The sequence below is a fragment of the Tasmannia lanceolata genome, unplaced genomic scaffold (assembly GCF_043159265.1).
Source record: "Tasmannia lanceolata isolate RefF3 unplaced genomic scaffold, GAP_Taslan_0.1 ptg000008l, whole genome shotgun sequence".
In the NCBI taxonomy this organism is placed as follows: domain Eukaryota; kingdom Viridiplantae; phylum Streptophyta; class Magnoliopsida; order Canellales; family Winteraceae; genus Tasmannia; species Tasmannia lanceolata.
Genome location: NW_027518685.1, coordinates 5,094,570 through 5,107,095, shown reverse-complemented (window position 1 = coordinate 5,107,095; position 12,526 = coordinate 5,094,570). Strand labels below are relative to the sequence as shown.

At 40.9% G+C, this 12,526-nt stretch overlaps 1 protein-coding gene across 1 annotated transcript; it reads right to left on the bottom strand.

Moving 5' to 3' along the window:
• Positions 1-4,798: 4,798 nt before the first annotated feature.
• Positions 4,799-8,091, bottom strand: LOC143884052 (pectinesterase-like). Its single transcript, XM_077387416.1, has 2 exons — positions 6,985-8,091; positions 4,799-5,585 (listed from the first exon to the last, which is right to left on the bottom strand). Exons 1-2 carry the CDS (start codon positions 7,919-7,921, stop codon positions 4,894-4,896), a joined length of 1,629 nt encoding a protein of 542 aa, XP_077243531.1. The 5' UTR covers positions 7,922-8,091; the 3' UTR covers positions 4,799-4,893.
• Between the last annotated feature and the right edge of the window lie 4,435 nt (positions 8,092-12,526).

Here is a 12,526-nt window from a genome sequence, read left to right as displayed (position 1 = left end):
GAGCATTCGTTAAGGTGAATTGGAAATGATATTTTACACATTTTTTGATAAAAAGGTGTTAGAACTTGTGGAAAATGATTGTAAAATATCATTTCCTGTACACCTCAGTGCGTCCAAGGTTGTCCCATAAAATTAAAGAGAGGAGGCAACCTAAAAAGCCATGGACATGGTATCATGAGACTCAAGACCGATTTCTTATGGGAAATCATATCTGCAATATCCTCCTTTTGATATTTTTGTCTTTTACTGTTTACAGTCTATATTATAAAGATGATCACTTTTTAAGAGTTAGAGGGCTGAGGTGGACACCCTCTCCTTCCACCAAAGTCCTATGTGCTACCACCTCAGCAACTCCAAACCCTTGACAAAGTAAATTGTTGTTCTAGATACATGCAATCTCTATGCTATGGTCCACTAGGAGGTATCCAATTGATTGGAGGGCTAGGCAGAGTGTATACATGGTATTTGAGAATGACTAGGCATAGAGCTTTATTACGATCAATGGTAAAAATGAAATTTTGGGTCCCACATGGAGTCGTGTGTATGCAATTGAGACTGTTTATTTCATATCACATTTTGAGGCGACCCATATGTTACAGGTTCCATACCGAACGAACATCCCATGCATGAGCTGATAAAAGACTACAACTTAACAATTTAGCTATTCTTAGTGCAAATTTGAAAGAGGCTTGATGGGTTATGGGCCTTTAGTTCAACCTGTCGAGGTGCTCTTAATGGTAATATGAAATTTAATTAGTATCACAAAGGGCACGGTCCGACCTATTTTACTCATTTTTTTGGCATGGCTTGACTATGTGGTTATAATATATAGAAAACCATTATAACTACTTGCTTTTTTAAATTTGAGCATCTGTATCTTTTTGTTATCATAAAATATAAAAAAATGGACACAGATCCATGGGAACACCATATAAAGTCTCGATCAATTTATACGATTAGAGTTTTCATCTATATAAAAAATAATGGTGCAGACAGACTGCGGTGCGAAGGCCCAACAAGTTCTTGCGCAAGAAGCGCAACTTAGAGGAAGTTACTTCTCAATATTATTCTTTTCTTCTAAGGTGATGAAGATCTGCTTTCCTCGTGGGAAATTGAACTCAAATGCTAGTCGATAAAAAAATATGGTATCAAAGATAATGGAATAAATAAACACAATAATAGAGACCCCCAACTATAACTTTGATTGTTGCTAAGCTTTTATACTTCCATCTATATCACCTTTGCAACATACTCTATTGCACCATATTGGAATTAAGTGACTTAGTATGCTAACATAGATGGAAATTTGGATGCCTGAAGTATTTGCTATTCTTTATATAGTGTTTGCTGATTCCCAACGAAAAAAAACCCATAAAAGTACGGCTCTTGATAGATGAATTTCTTTTATTTTTTTAAAAAATTGGTAAGCTGGGGTTAGGTGGACCCCTACCAGAATATTAAATAAAGAAAGATGATATAATAAAAGGAACAAGACGTACCACTCCACAATCCTTAGAACAATGACTAAGGAAGGGAAGAGAACAATCAAGGTCATGGCACCCTCGATATCAAAACTCAACAAGCAAGAGAAAAAAGAACATACGTAATCTCGAGAGTCAGTTCCATACTCATGTGAATTTAAGTCCTTAGTGATCGAAGAGGTCTTTCTGGCTAAACTTCCTTGCTCTTGATGAAGTTGTGGTACAATATTGATTATTATTTAACTCATTTCCAATGCCCAATCCCCTTCTTAAGTGCCATTTGAAAGTGTTAATCGACATTAGCAAAACAAAAGAAAAACTAAGATTCGATATGACGTTCGGATGGGGGGAGAAGTGTTTCTACTTCCAAAACTGATGCAGAGCGCATGGCGTTGATCAAATCTTTTATTTTTTATTTCCTATTTTCGTTCTTTTATTTGTGGTATTTTTTTGGGACGTCAAAACTTGTCTATTTAGATTGATTTTGGTGTTTTTAGAAAGGTTTTTCGATTACCTATGTAAAGAGCCCAAGATTACGCTATTTGGACTTTATTTGGCTAAGTTTAGACAGTTTTAGGATATGGTAAGTGTCTATTACGGGATTACTATTTTAAGATTATCTTAGAGATATTTCTTACTTTTATTTTTGTTGCTTTAGATAGAAGATGGAGAATAATTGGTAGGCAAGTATTTAGGGTTGCTATTCTTAGATTTTAACTCTTTATATTATGTAATGGCATGAGGAAAAAAAGATAGATTGAATAAAGTTTATTTTTGAGACATCACTTGTGAAGAGAGCATTAGCTTTTTCACGCGGGGTGAAGGAGCTTCACTCCTTTCACGTGTTATATTGGAGTTTTTCTCCAAACCGTGGCATGGGTTTTCAAGCTCCCACAAGATTATTTTAGTTGCTGCTTGTGTTGATCTCTATCTTGTGTTGCCGCTCCACGCTCCCTGCATCAAAAACACTGGGCTCTAGGCACAATGTATTCTGTACATGCAAGTATATATATTCTTGAATTCGAATAGGGTTCAGGGTTTTGTCTTTTCGACTGAATTTTTTTCTTGAGTTTTAATTAATATATTTTAGGATGTTTGGAGGTTCTTGGCTTACTACTTTGTTGCTTGCATTGCATGTTGATAGATGAGAAGGAAGAAGGGGCGATATAAAGCAGGGAAGGAAGAGGAAAACTTTCTGTATTATAGGAAACAAACCATTGCTGACCGGCTGTTGCATGAGAGAGCAACCACAGAAGCTCAATTTTTGTCTACTCATTTCATTCTTATGTGGCTCCTCCCCCCTCGTCGCAACTCTCTAAAGTTTGGCCCATTCTATGTCCTCCTAGAGTTCAGGTGATTGGATGGACTGCCTTCTAATTTAAGATCATAGAGTTGCTCCATCATTGCAAGATGTTGTTAATGATCATGTGCCCTTTGCGGGAAGGCTGGCGAGTCAATGGACCACATGTTTATCCATTCTAGGTATTCTAGAGAAGTTTGGCCCAAATTTTAGGACTTGTTTGGGATCTCTTTGGTTTTTCTTGCTCACGTTACGGAGCTCCTAGAGAGCTAGTCTTTTACGCCGTGGCCTAGTAAGGGTAGGGTTCTATGAAAGTTGGTGTTGCTGGCATTTACTTGGGTCCTTTGGAAAGAGAGAAATGTGGGTACATAAGAATGTTGTTATGAGCGCATCATCTTCTTTCTCAAGAATTTTATCTTTAGCCATTCCATGGTAAAAAAGTTCTCTCTAGTTTCAGTTTGTACTTAGCCACCAACATTAAACGATGCTGGAAGGGGATATGTTCTAGCTGGGATTGTGTGGAGTCTATCGCCCCAAGATGGTCACCCCCAGACCACGAGTTCCTAAAATTAAATTTTGATGGATCGAGTTGGAGCAATCCGGGACCGGAGGGCGTTGAAGGGCTTCTTAGGGATGAAAATGGTTTTAGTAGGTGGGCTTTCTCTGTTCAAAATGGCTCAAAAGATTCAAATGAGGCAGAAGTCACAGAGGTTCTTCAAGGTATTTGATTGACGGAGGGCAGTCAGTCAGACAATTTATAGTGGAAGGAAATTCATTAGGCAGCCTGAAAAGTAGGGGTGCAACTCGGGTCAGGTCGGGTTGGGTTGAGGCCAACCCGAAACCGAGTTGGGTTGAGGCCAAACTCAATGAGGTTCAACCCGACTGGACCTGAGGAACCCTTTTTTCCAACCTGAACCCAACCCAACTTGACTTTTTAAGATAACAAAAAAAAAAAAAAAATGATAAAAAATGTCATGTTTCACTCAGGTCGGGTTGCCCAAGCCCTTAACTCAAAGCCGGCCCGAACTCAACCCGAACCCGATTCAACTCAACCTGACCCGACCGACTTTTTTTCGGGCTGAACCCGACCCGAGTTGCACCCCTATTGAAGAGAAATATTCTCCCCGTGGAGATTTTTAGAGTTCTTCTTTTAGATCGTTGATCTAGTGGAGGGCCACTCAGTCTGATTCTATCATGTCAAGAGATTAGCAAATGGAGAGGTAGATCGGCTACCCAGGAGAGAGTATTTCGATCTGCTCTAGAGATATTTGATTCCCCCCCCCCCCCCCCCATGCGGTTTTCTCCCTCCGTTGTACTCTTTACTCTCCCTACTATCCAAATCGGTTGCTTTTGATAGAATAAATTTTCACCATTTAAGGAAAAAAGAAAAAAACTTCACCTCACACGCACCGTTAACCCACCCATCTCGTTTCATTTGGACTAATCTGAGCTATTAACTAGAAAATGAATTGGCCGATTTCGAGCTACACACTTCGTCTCGAGACAGAGGTGAAATCTACTCTTGTAGGCAAGTCAGATTTTCCTAATTTATGGAAAGACCAAGAGGTTTCGCTTGCAGAGTCTAAACATAAGGGTATTTTTGGTACATTATATTATAACATAACATAAGAGGACAGTACGACTGTTTCATAAGTTTCAACACGAGGGGGTATTTTCTGGCGTGTAAGGCCTATGACACCCCAATGGTCCTAGGAATGCAACTCGGGTCAGGTCGGGTTGAGCTTTTGTTAAAAATTGAGTTGTAATTCATCCCAAATCCGACTGGATTTTATGGTAAAAACTCAACCCGAATTCCCAAAATATTGACGCGATTTTTAGTTCGCCCAACAAACTAAAATGGACAATGCCCCGACACCAAAAGTGAGATCCTAGGAATTCTCCAACAACAATGCGAACTGATCCGATCCAAATTAGATCACTTGAGAACCCTACATACAGTCATGCAAACACAGAAAAGGGCAAAAAGGAGCAAAACCCATCATGCCAATCTAAATCATAATACAAAACCTAGTAATTATTTATGCATTAATTAAAGACATCATGTGGCTAGTCCCATGACAAAAGTTGGAAGACAAACTCTACTTTGAGATTTCAAAGTCCCTCAGTAAAAGTGACTCCAGTACCACTCAACCATGACCCTCCTTGAATCAGAGCCGCTACAGTGAAATTTTGAGCTACATTTGGATCGGTAATCACATGATAACCCGTCCAGTTAACTCGCCCACTCGTCCCTGCACCAGGCCCACGGTTCAAATACTCCCCATAATACAAAGTACTCAATGCAAAATCCCCATCCCAAGCCAGCCAACCTGCAGGATTAATATTATCACTAATGTAAGATTCCATCACAACCGTTAGTGAGTACAACTTCCACGGACGGCCGAGATACGACGGTATGGTTGCCTCCACAGGTGCCAAATCGGAACTCGGAATTATCTGGCAGTTCTGAATTGAAATTCCCGTGTTTTGGTTGGGATCGGTTCGGCCTTGAGCGGTCACTGTGTTTTCTTGGTTGCTCATGGGTAATCGAGCGACGAGACTGCAGTTTTGGTACACTACGGCTGCGTTACCGAAGATGAAATCGACTGTGCCCATGATAGTGCTATCTCTGTAGAATTGGCGCAAGGAGTGGGAGTAGAGTGTGTCCTGGTAGCCATCGATTTTGCAACGGTTTATGACCGACATGTCGGCTCCGACTCGGAGTGCCACCGCTTGGTGCTTCACTGCCCCAGCTGTGTTCTGAAACCAGATATCTTGTGCAATGAATCCGTCACCCACCGCAGCTGTGTCAACAAACAAAAACAGAAACTCCAATTATTCTACAAGAGCAATTATCTTTGATGCAAGACGATCGAATGAAGTTGCAGATTTATGCCGGGATGGTATAGACTGTTGTGGTAGGAAATACAGGTGAAATGAGTGGGTAAAAATTAAAGGTTTGGGTCGTAACATGGCTGATTAGATTGGGGAAATATTTATATGAGGTTTACGATAGGTTTAGAGTGGTTTACACATATGTCGGGAAGCTGTCGACGGAGTTGGGAGGATGTAAAATTAGTTTTGGGACAAAATGAGAGGGGCACAGGGCATGGATGGGTTGTGTCGAGACTCATCCAGCGATCTTGAAACTCAATTGACTGACTCGCTAAGAAAATGAGTCAACTTGCTTATACATGAGCAGATGTAAAACTGAGTTTGTCAAACGTTGGAACGGGCGGAGGGAAATATAGCACGGGGTGCTGCCCCTGTGTAAATTCCTGGCTCCGCCCCTGGTTGGAGAATTATTTTTCCGTGGAAAAATTCCATGATAAATTTCCCCTACAGCCATAGAGACCAGGGCTCAAGTCCCATAGGTTTTATCATTACCCAATTGAAAATCTTCCTGGTTTTATACTGGAATTTTCAGAGATTTTCCCCCATAATTTTACCTCTCAGTTTTGACTCTTCAACCACAGCAGATGGCAGCATGAATGTGATGATGTATGAGAAAAATAATTATTTATACCAAATAAATACGTATTAGTGTATTACTAGTAAAGTATACTCAAGGGCCATGCCATTATCAAGTTGCCACTCCCCCGATCGAGTTGAATCAGCTCAGTGGTGATTATATATAGAAAAATAAATATTTATACCAAACAGATACATATTACTAGTATACTCAAGCTTTATTGAGTCGCCACTGACCCAATCGAGTTGACTCAGGTCAATCAACTTTTCTGTCGAGTTGAGTTTTCAGATTTTTTGAGAAAGGACAACTCTTCTTTTTTTTTCTTTTTTAATAAAAAGGACAACATGAATATGCTTATATAGAAGAAAAATAAATATTTGTACCCAATAACTACGTATTACTAGTAAAGTATACTCAGGCTTTATTGAGTCTCGACTGACCCGAGTTGACTCAGCTCAATCAACTTTTCAGTTGAGTCGAGTTCTCGGATTTTTTTTGAGAAAGGACAACATGAATGTGCTGATATATAAGAAGAATAAATAATTATACAAAGTAAATTCATATACTAGTAAAGTATACTCAGTTTTTAATGAGTCGCCACTGACCCGATCGAGTTGACTCAGCTAACAACTTTAGGGTCGAGTCCGAGTTTTCAGATTTTTGGGAAAGGCTACGGATTCATCCAAAAGAACCAAAACCTTAGAGCTAGTAATAAATTTTATAATCCTTACCCACTGTTGCAGAGTTGAAGGTTGTGGATCCATCCACCACATTGAGGCTTCCAGTTATAATGGTTAAATCCATGCCATCACCAGTTAGCATTAGATTTTTCTTGGTCTTTCCCACCTGAACATTCTGTGTGTAAGTCCCGTTCTTAATGTAGATCACGTACCGGGTCATACTGTTATTCGGAGCCCCCGCAACCGCGGCTTGCACAGAACTATAATTTCCACTCCCATCTTGTGCCACTATAACATTAGCATTGCTCCCATTCCCGGAAGTTTTAAGAAGTTTCCGGTCCTTGGCCGTGACCCAAGTCGGAAATTCCCCGTTCAGCGGCCGGAATACTTCTGATTCCGGCAAGATGTGATTTAGAAGTGCAAGGGAAGTGCTACCCAATTCCATCAAGTATTTAAGCTCACCCTTCATCACTAATTTGGTCCCACCTTGAAGCCCATCCAAGCAAGTGACATGATTTGTTAGCACTGCACTAAGCCATGTATGTACATCGGCGTGTGATCGAGAGGTTAGAGGTGGCACTAGAGTCGACACCGAGTCTCCCAATCGATCTCGAGATAGATCCATTAGTTCCAGACAATCTGCTAAGCCGGCGTCCTGTTTCGGATCGTTTATCCGATGCCGGATTCCGATGGCGACTTGGGTGGTAGTTTTAATGTTGATCAGGGACTTTTTCAGTAAGTTTTGGAGGAGTTTAACTTCACTAGTTGAAAAGATTCCAAGTGTAGCCTCTTTGGAGATGATGGTAAGGCAAGAAAAGGGATTTAGAGAATGGGTGCATACATGGAAGTGGTTATTGGAGGTGACATGGATGGCTACAAGAGCAGCGAGGCATAAGATTGTGGTTGTGGAAAGTGTAACAAAGAGGGTTTTGCAGGATGGTTTCTTCCTCTTGGGAGAGCCAAGGAGGGGGTGATCTATCGTTGCCATGATGCAAGTGGATGGTGTTTTCTCACAAAACAATGTTCTTACTGGCCTTTTGTAGAGAGAGAGATGCTTGTGAGTTGTGGTTGCTAGGAAAAGGAGAACTTTGTGGTCAAAAGACACTTTTGGGACGTGCTCGGCAAGACTAAGGGCCTCGAGCAAAATCTATGTTCCACTACATGTCCAAAATACACCTGCTTCATGAAAAAGGGAAATGTTATCAGCACTACTGTATTTTGATGACGGCACTCCTCACTTTATTCAAAGTAGGGTATGGCCCTCACCATATGATGATCCAAACCGTCCATTAGATGGACCACAACCTAAATAGGTTGTGCCCCAAAAATCATTTCCATAGGTTGATCCTAACCCTCCGATCTGAATGTTAGAGGGTTTATCCTAACCCTCTATAGATCGAGGGTTAGGATCAACCTATGGATATAATTTTGGGGGCACAACCTATTTAAACTGTGGTCCATCTAATGGACGGTTTGGATCATCCTATGGTGCGGGCCATACCCTACTTTGAATAAAGTGAGGAGTGCCCTCATCAAAATACAGTAGTGCTGATAACATTTCCCAGAAAATATTTCGAGGAATTTTAGTTGGGCAGTTTGAGAGTGGGCCGAGTGAAGGAGACTTAAAGAGGGTGGGAGCTGAGTGGAGGAGCATGAAAGCCCTTGAAAAACAAGGGGAAAAAAAACTGATTTGAAGAAGAGTATTATTTTTCACTTTTTTTTTTAGAAATTTCTCATCCCCTCTTTATTTTCTCTCCACCCGTGTCTTCTAAGTCTCTCACCCTCCCCTCTTCTCAACTTCTCTTTTACACTCAGGCAACGAATATTTCATGGAATATTTTAACTTGGTAAGCAAACATGTTCCTCTGATACTTACTACATTGGCGGGTCAGAAAAACCCTAGTCCTTGATAATCATGTACAACAGCAGGTGAAGATATTTAGGCCATGTGGCAACTGGGAATGAGGGTGAGAAACGACTAAATACACAAGAAGAAGCCGATTGGATTTTGAGTAGAGTGTTTTGTTTCCTTATATTTAGTCACTTCGAGACACTAGTTTTGTGTTTTTTGTTTCCTAGTTTTAACCCAATTCAACCGCACAGCCCTCCTCTCATCACTTGGAGACACCAGTTTATCATGAAACAAAATTCATGGTAGCCAAACGTGCCCTTATTTGAAATTTTTACCATCAAATATGGTTCTGTCAGTCATTTTACTGTAATTTTTTATTTATAGAACAGAGACCGCTTTTGAAAGGCTTTTATTTGAATATTGCACTAGAGATAAGACTTTTAGCTTGTAGCTAATAAATTATATATGACCTCCTCCTTTTAATACACTATTTTATTACCAGGGCATGCATGTCGGCCACTTTGGAATGGTTATTTATTGGAGGCAGGTCTATCTATCTATAGCATATACTAAATTGTCATTTATTTTCTTTCCAACAAATTTTTTATTGGATAACCTCTTTCATGGAAAATTTATAATGAGATTATGGGAAAACTACTAAAAACCCTCTAGATTAAAACATATCAACCAGAATCCCCTTAAAATTATCATAATTACCAGTGATACAATTTTGAGCCTAAAATAGCTTTGTATTTTTTATTTTACCCATTACCCTTCATTATATTACCCTTAGAAATCCCTAAAATCTCTCCATCTTAGCAAAATTAAATCCTTTGAAAATCTCTCTCTCTCTCTCTCTCTCTCTCTCTCTCTCTCTCTCTCTCTCTCTCTCTCTCTCTCTCTCTCTCTCTCTCTCTCTCTCTCTCTCTCTTATAAGGGCAAGATGGTGTAAGCTTATTAAAAAACAAAACAGTACGTACCACTACCGTTGGATGATCTAAACCGACCATTTGATGGGCACACCATAGTATGATCTAACCGTCCATTTGATGGGCACACCATTGTATGATCCAAACCATCTATTTGATGAGCCACAATGTAAATAGATTGTGGCCCAAAAAATCACTTCCATAGGATGATCCCAACCGTCAGATCTATAGCAGTTTCCATAATATGCAGTTCCTCAATAGATCATAGGGTTGGGATTATCTTATGGAAATGATTTTGGGCCACATCCTATTTACATCGTGGTCCATCAAATGGATGGTTGGATCATAGAACGGTGTGCCCATCAAATGAATGGTTGGATCATACTACGGTGGGCCCATCAAATGGACGGTTCACATCATCCCACAGTGTGACACGTACAATACTTTTTGAAAAATAATGGACTATACGGGCTTACACCATATAAAATCTTGCAAGAGATATTGCCTTCGTAAGAGAGATTTTTAGGGAGTGAAATGAGAGATTTTAGGGATTTCTAAGTATCTAGGACTAGGGGTTACGTAAAATGGATAAAAGGAAAAAATTTAAAAGGCATCGAGGTGCTATTGGTAATTAAGAAAACTTTGAGGGGATTATGGTAGATACGTTTTTATCTAGGGGGTTTTTAGTAGTTTTTCCTAAGATTATTTATGTAGTTTTTTTACAGATCATGCATAGCGTGGATAGGACCCTTCATTTTACAACACATGTTTTGATAAGGTGAGGTCTATCGCTTTACATGCATAGCATGGATGGCGCGCACCATTTTACATCTCATGTTTTGATATGGTAGGTCCCACCATCTTCATGCAAACCCATGCATCTGGTGGGCCCCACCATTATGCTACCATGAGTGGGCCCACCATCCTTACCAAAACCTAGGCATATGGTGGGCTTAGACCTGGCAAAACCGACCATTGGCCGCGGGTTGACCCGACCCACCAGCAAATTTGCGGGTTCGGGTTGGAGTTTTAGTGACCCGTGAAAATCGACCCGCGGGTCACCCAACCCACCAAAACATGGGTCGGGTCGGGTTAACCCGCGGGTTTTGTGGATTTTTTTTAATATTTTTATTTTTATTTAAAAAGAGAAAACAACCAAAGGTTAAGATCATATGATCAAAAGCCAAAACAACTTTTATACTTTATACTTTTAGTTTTAGCTAGGGACTTAGGGTCTGACTGTTCTATTCTGTTTGAGAAGAAGTGAAGAACTGAAGAAGCCAAAACAAAAGGGGAGGAGGCCGCCGCCTTTGTCGCCAGATTCGCCACGATCCGGCCACCATCCGAGCCGCCGGCCGGAATCCGGCCATTGCCAACTTCCCCTTCATCGTCGTTTGAGAAATACAGAGAGAGAGAGAGTGAGAAGAGAGTAGAGATCGAGAGAAGAAGAGAAGTGAGAGAGAGAGAGAGAGAGAGAGAGAGAGAGAGAGAGAGAGAGAGAGAGGGGATTGATCTTCTTCTCCGGCGAGATTCCCGGAGCTGTTATCTACTCTCAGGTTCCATGGCCTCATTTTCTTCATCTTCTTTTTCTTCTAATCTCTAGATCTCACCTTCGAAACTCATTTTTCTCTAGAAAAAAACCAAATCAACCACCTCCACTACCAGATCTTTTAATTTCTCCATCAAATCCAACCCAAGCCTCCATTGGTTCCAGCAATCTTGCCGGAATCCGACCACCATCTTCTGATCTCTATCCCCATTTGTACAAACCCCTTTTAATACATAGCAGGGGGTGAATTTATACATAGCAGGGGGTGAATTTATCACAGCCCAAAAAACACTGTTTGGCAAAAAATGCGGTTAACTCGCGGGTCCACCCGATCCACTCGCACTGGGTATGGGTCACTTGGTTGCTGACCCGTAGGAATGCTGGTCATTTTGACCCGCACCTGTGTGACCCACGGGTAACCCGACCGACCCGACCCACCCGTTTGCCAGGTCTAGGTGGGCCCCATCATTTTACTACCATGAGTGGGCCGACCATCTCTACCCAAATCCATGCATAGGGTGAGACCCATCATTGTACACCATGTTTGGATTTGGGGAGTCCCACCAAGTCCACTCAAACTCATACACGATGTGGGACCCACCATTTTACCTCATCTCCTCCCAATGCCATGCATAGGGTGGGCCCACTAATTGCATCTCATGTTTTGATGGCGTAGGGCCATTATTTTACAGTCGTGCATAGCGTGGGCCAAGAATGCTAGTGTGTATATTTTGTAAGGTTCCTCGGATTAGATTCCGCATTTAGTATGAGCCTGAAATGAAATAGGACCACTTCCATTTAATAGTCTGAGGGAACATATAATCTCTATGATATTATCCACTATAATGGAATCGTTTATGGGTTCATTTTTCTAATATGGAGGCTTGACTCTATCTTACTTTTTAACAAAAAAATTTGGTCTCCAAGTTCTAAAATGAGGGGGCATTATAAGACCTATGACACCCCAATTGGATAGGAGTGGAACTTTGGTCGGGTCGGCCCAGGTTAAGCTTTTGCTACAAAAAAAACTAATTGGAATTCAACCCGAACCCGACACGATTTTATGGTAAAATCTCAAGCTTAATTCCGGGGCATAAATGGATTATGCCCCGACACCAAAAGTAAATTCCGAGGAATTTTCCAACCACAATGCTAACTGATCCGGACCCAGACATAGGCTGATCCGATCCAAATTAGATCACTTGAGAGCCCGAAAAGCACAAACAAATACAGAGCAAAAAGGCTAAACTCATCATGCCAATC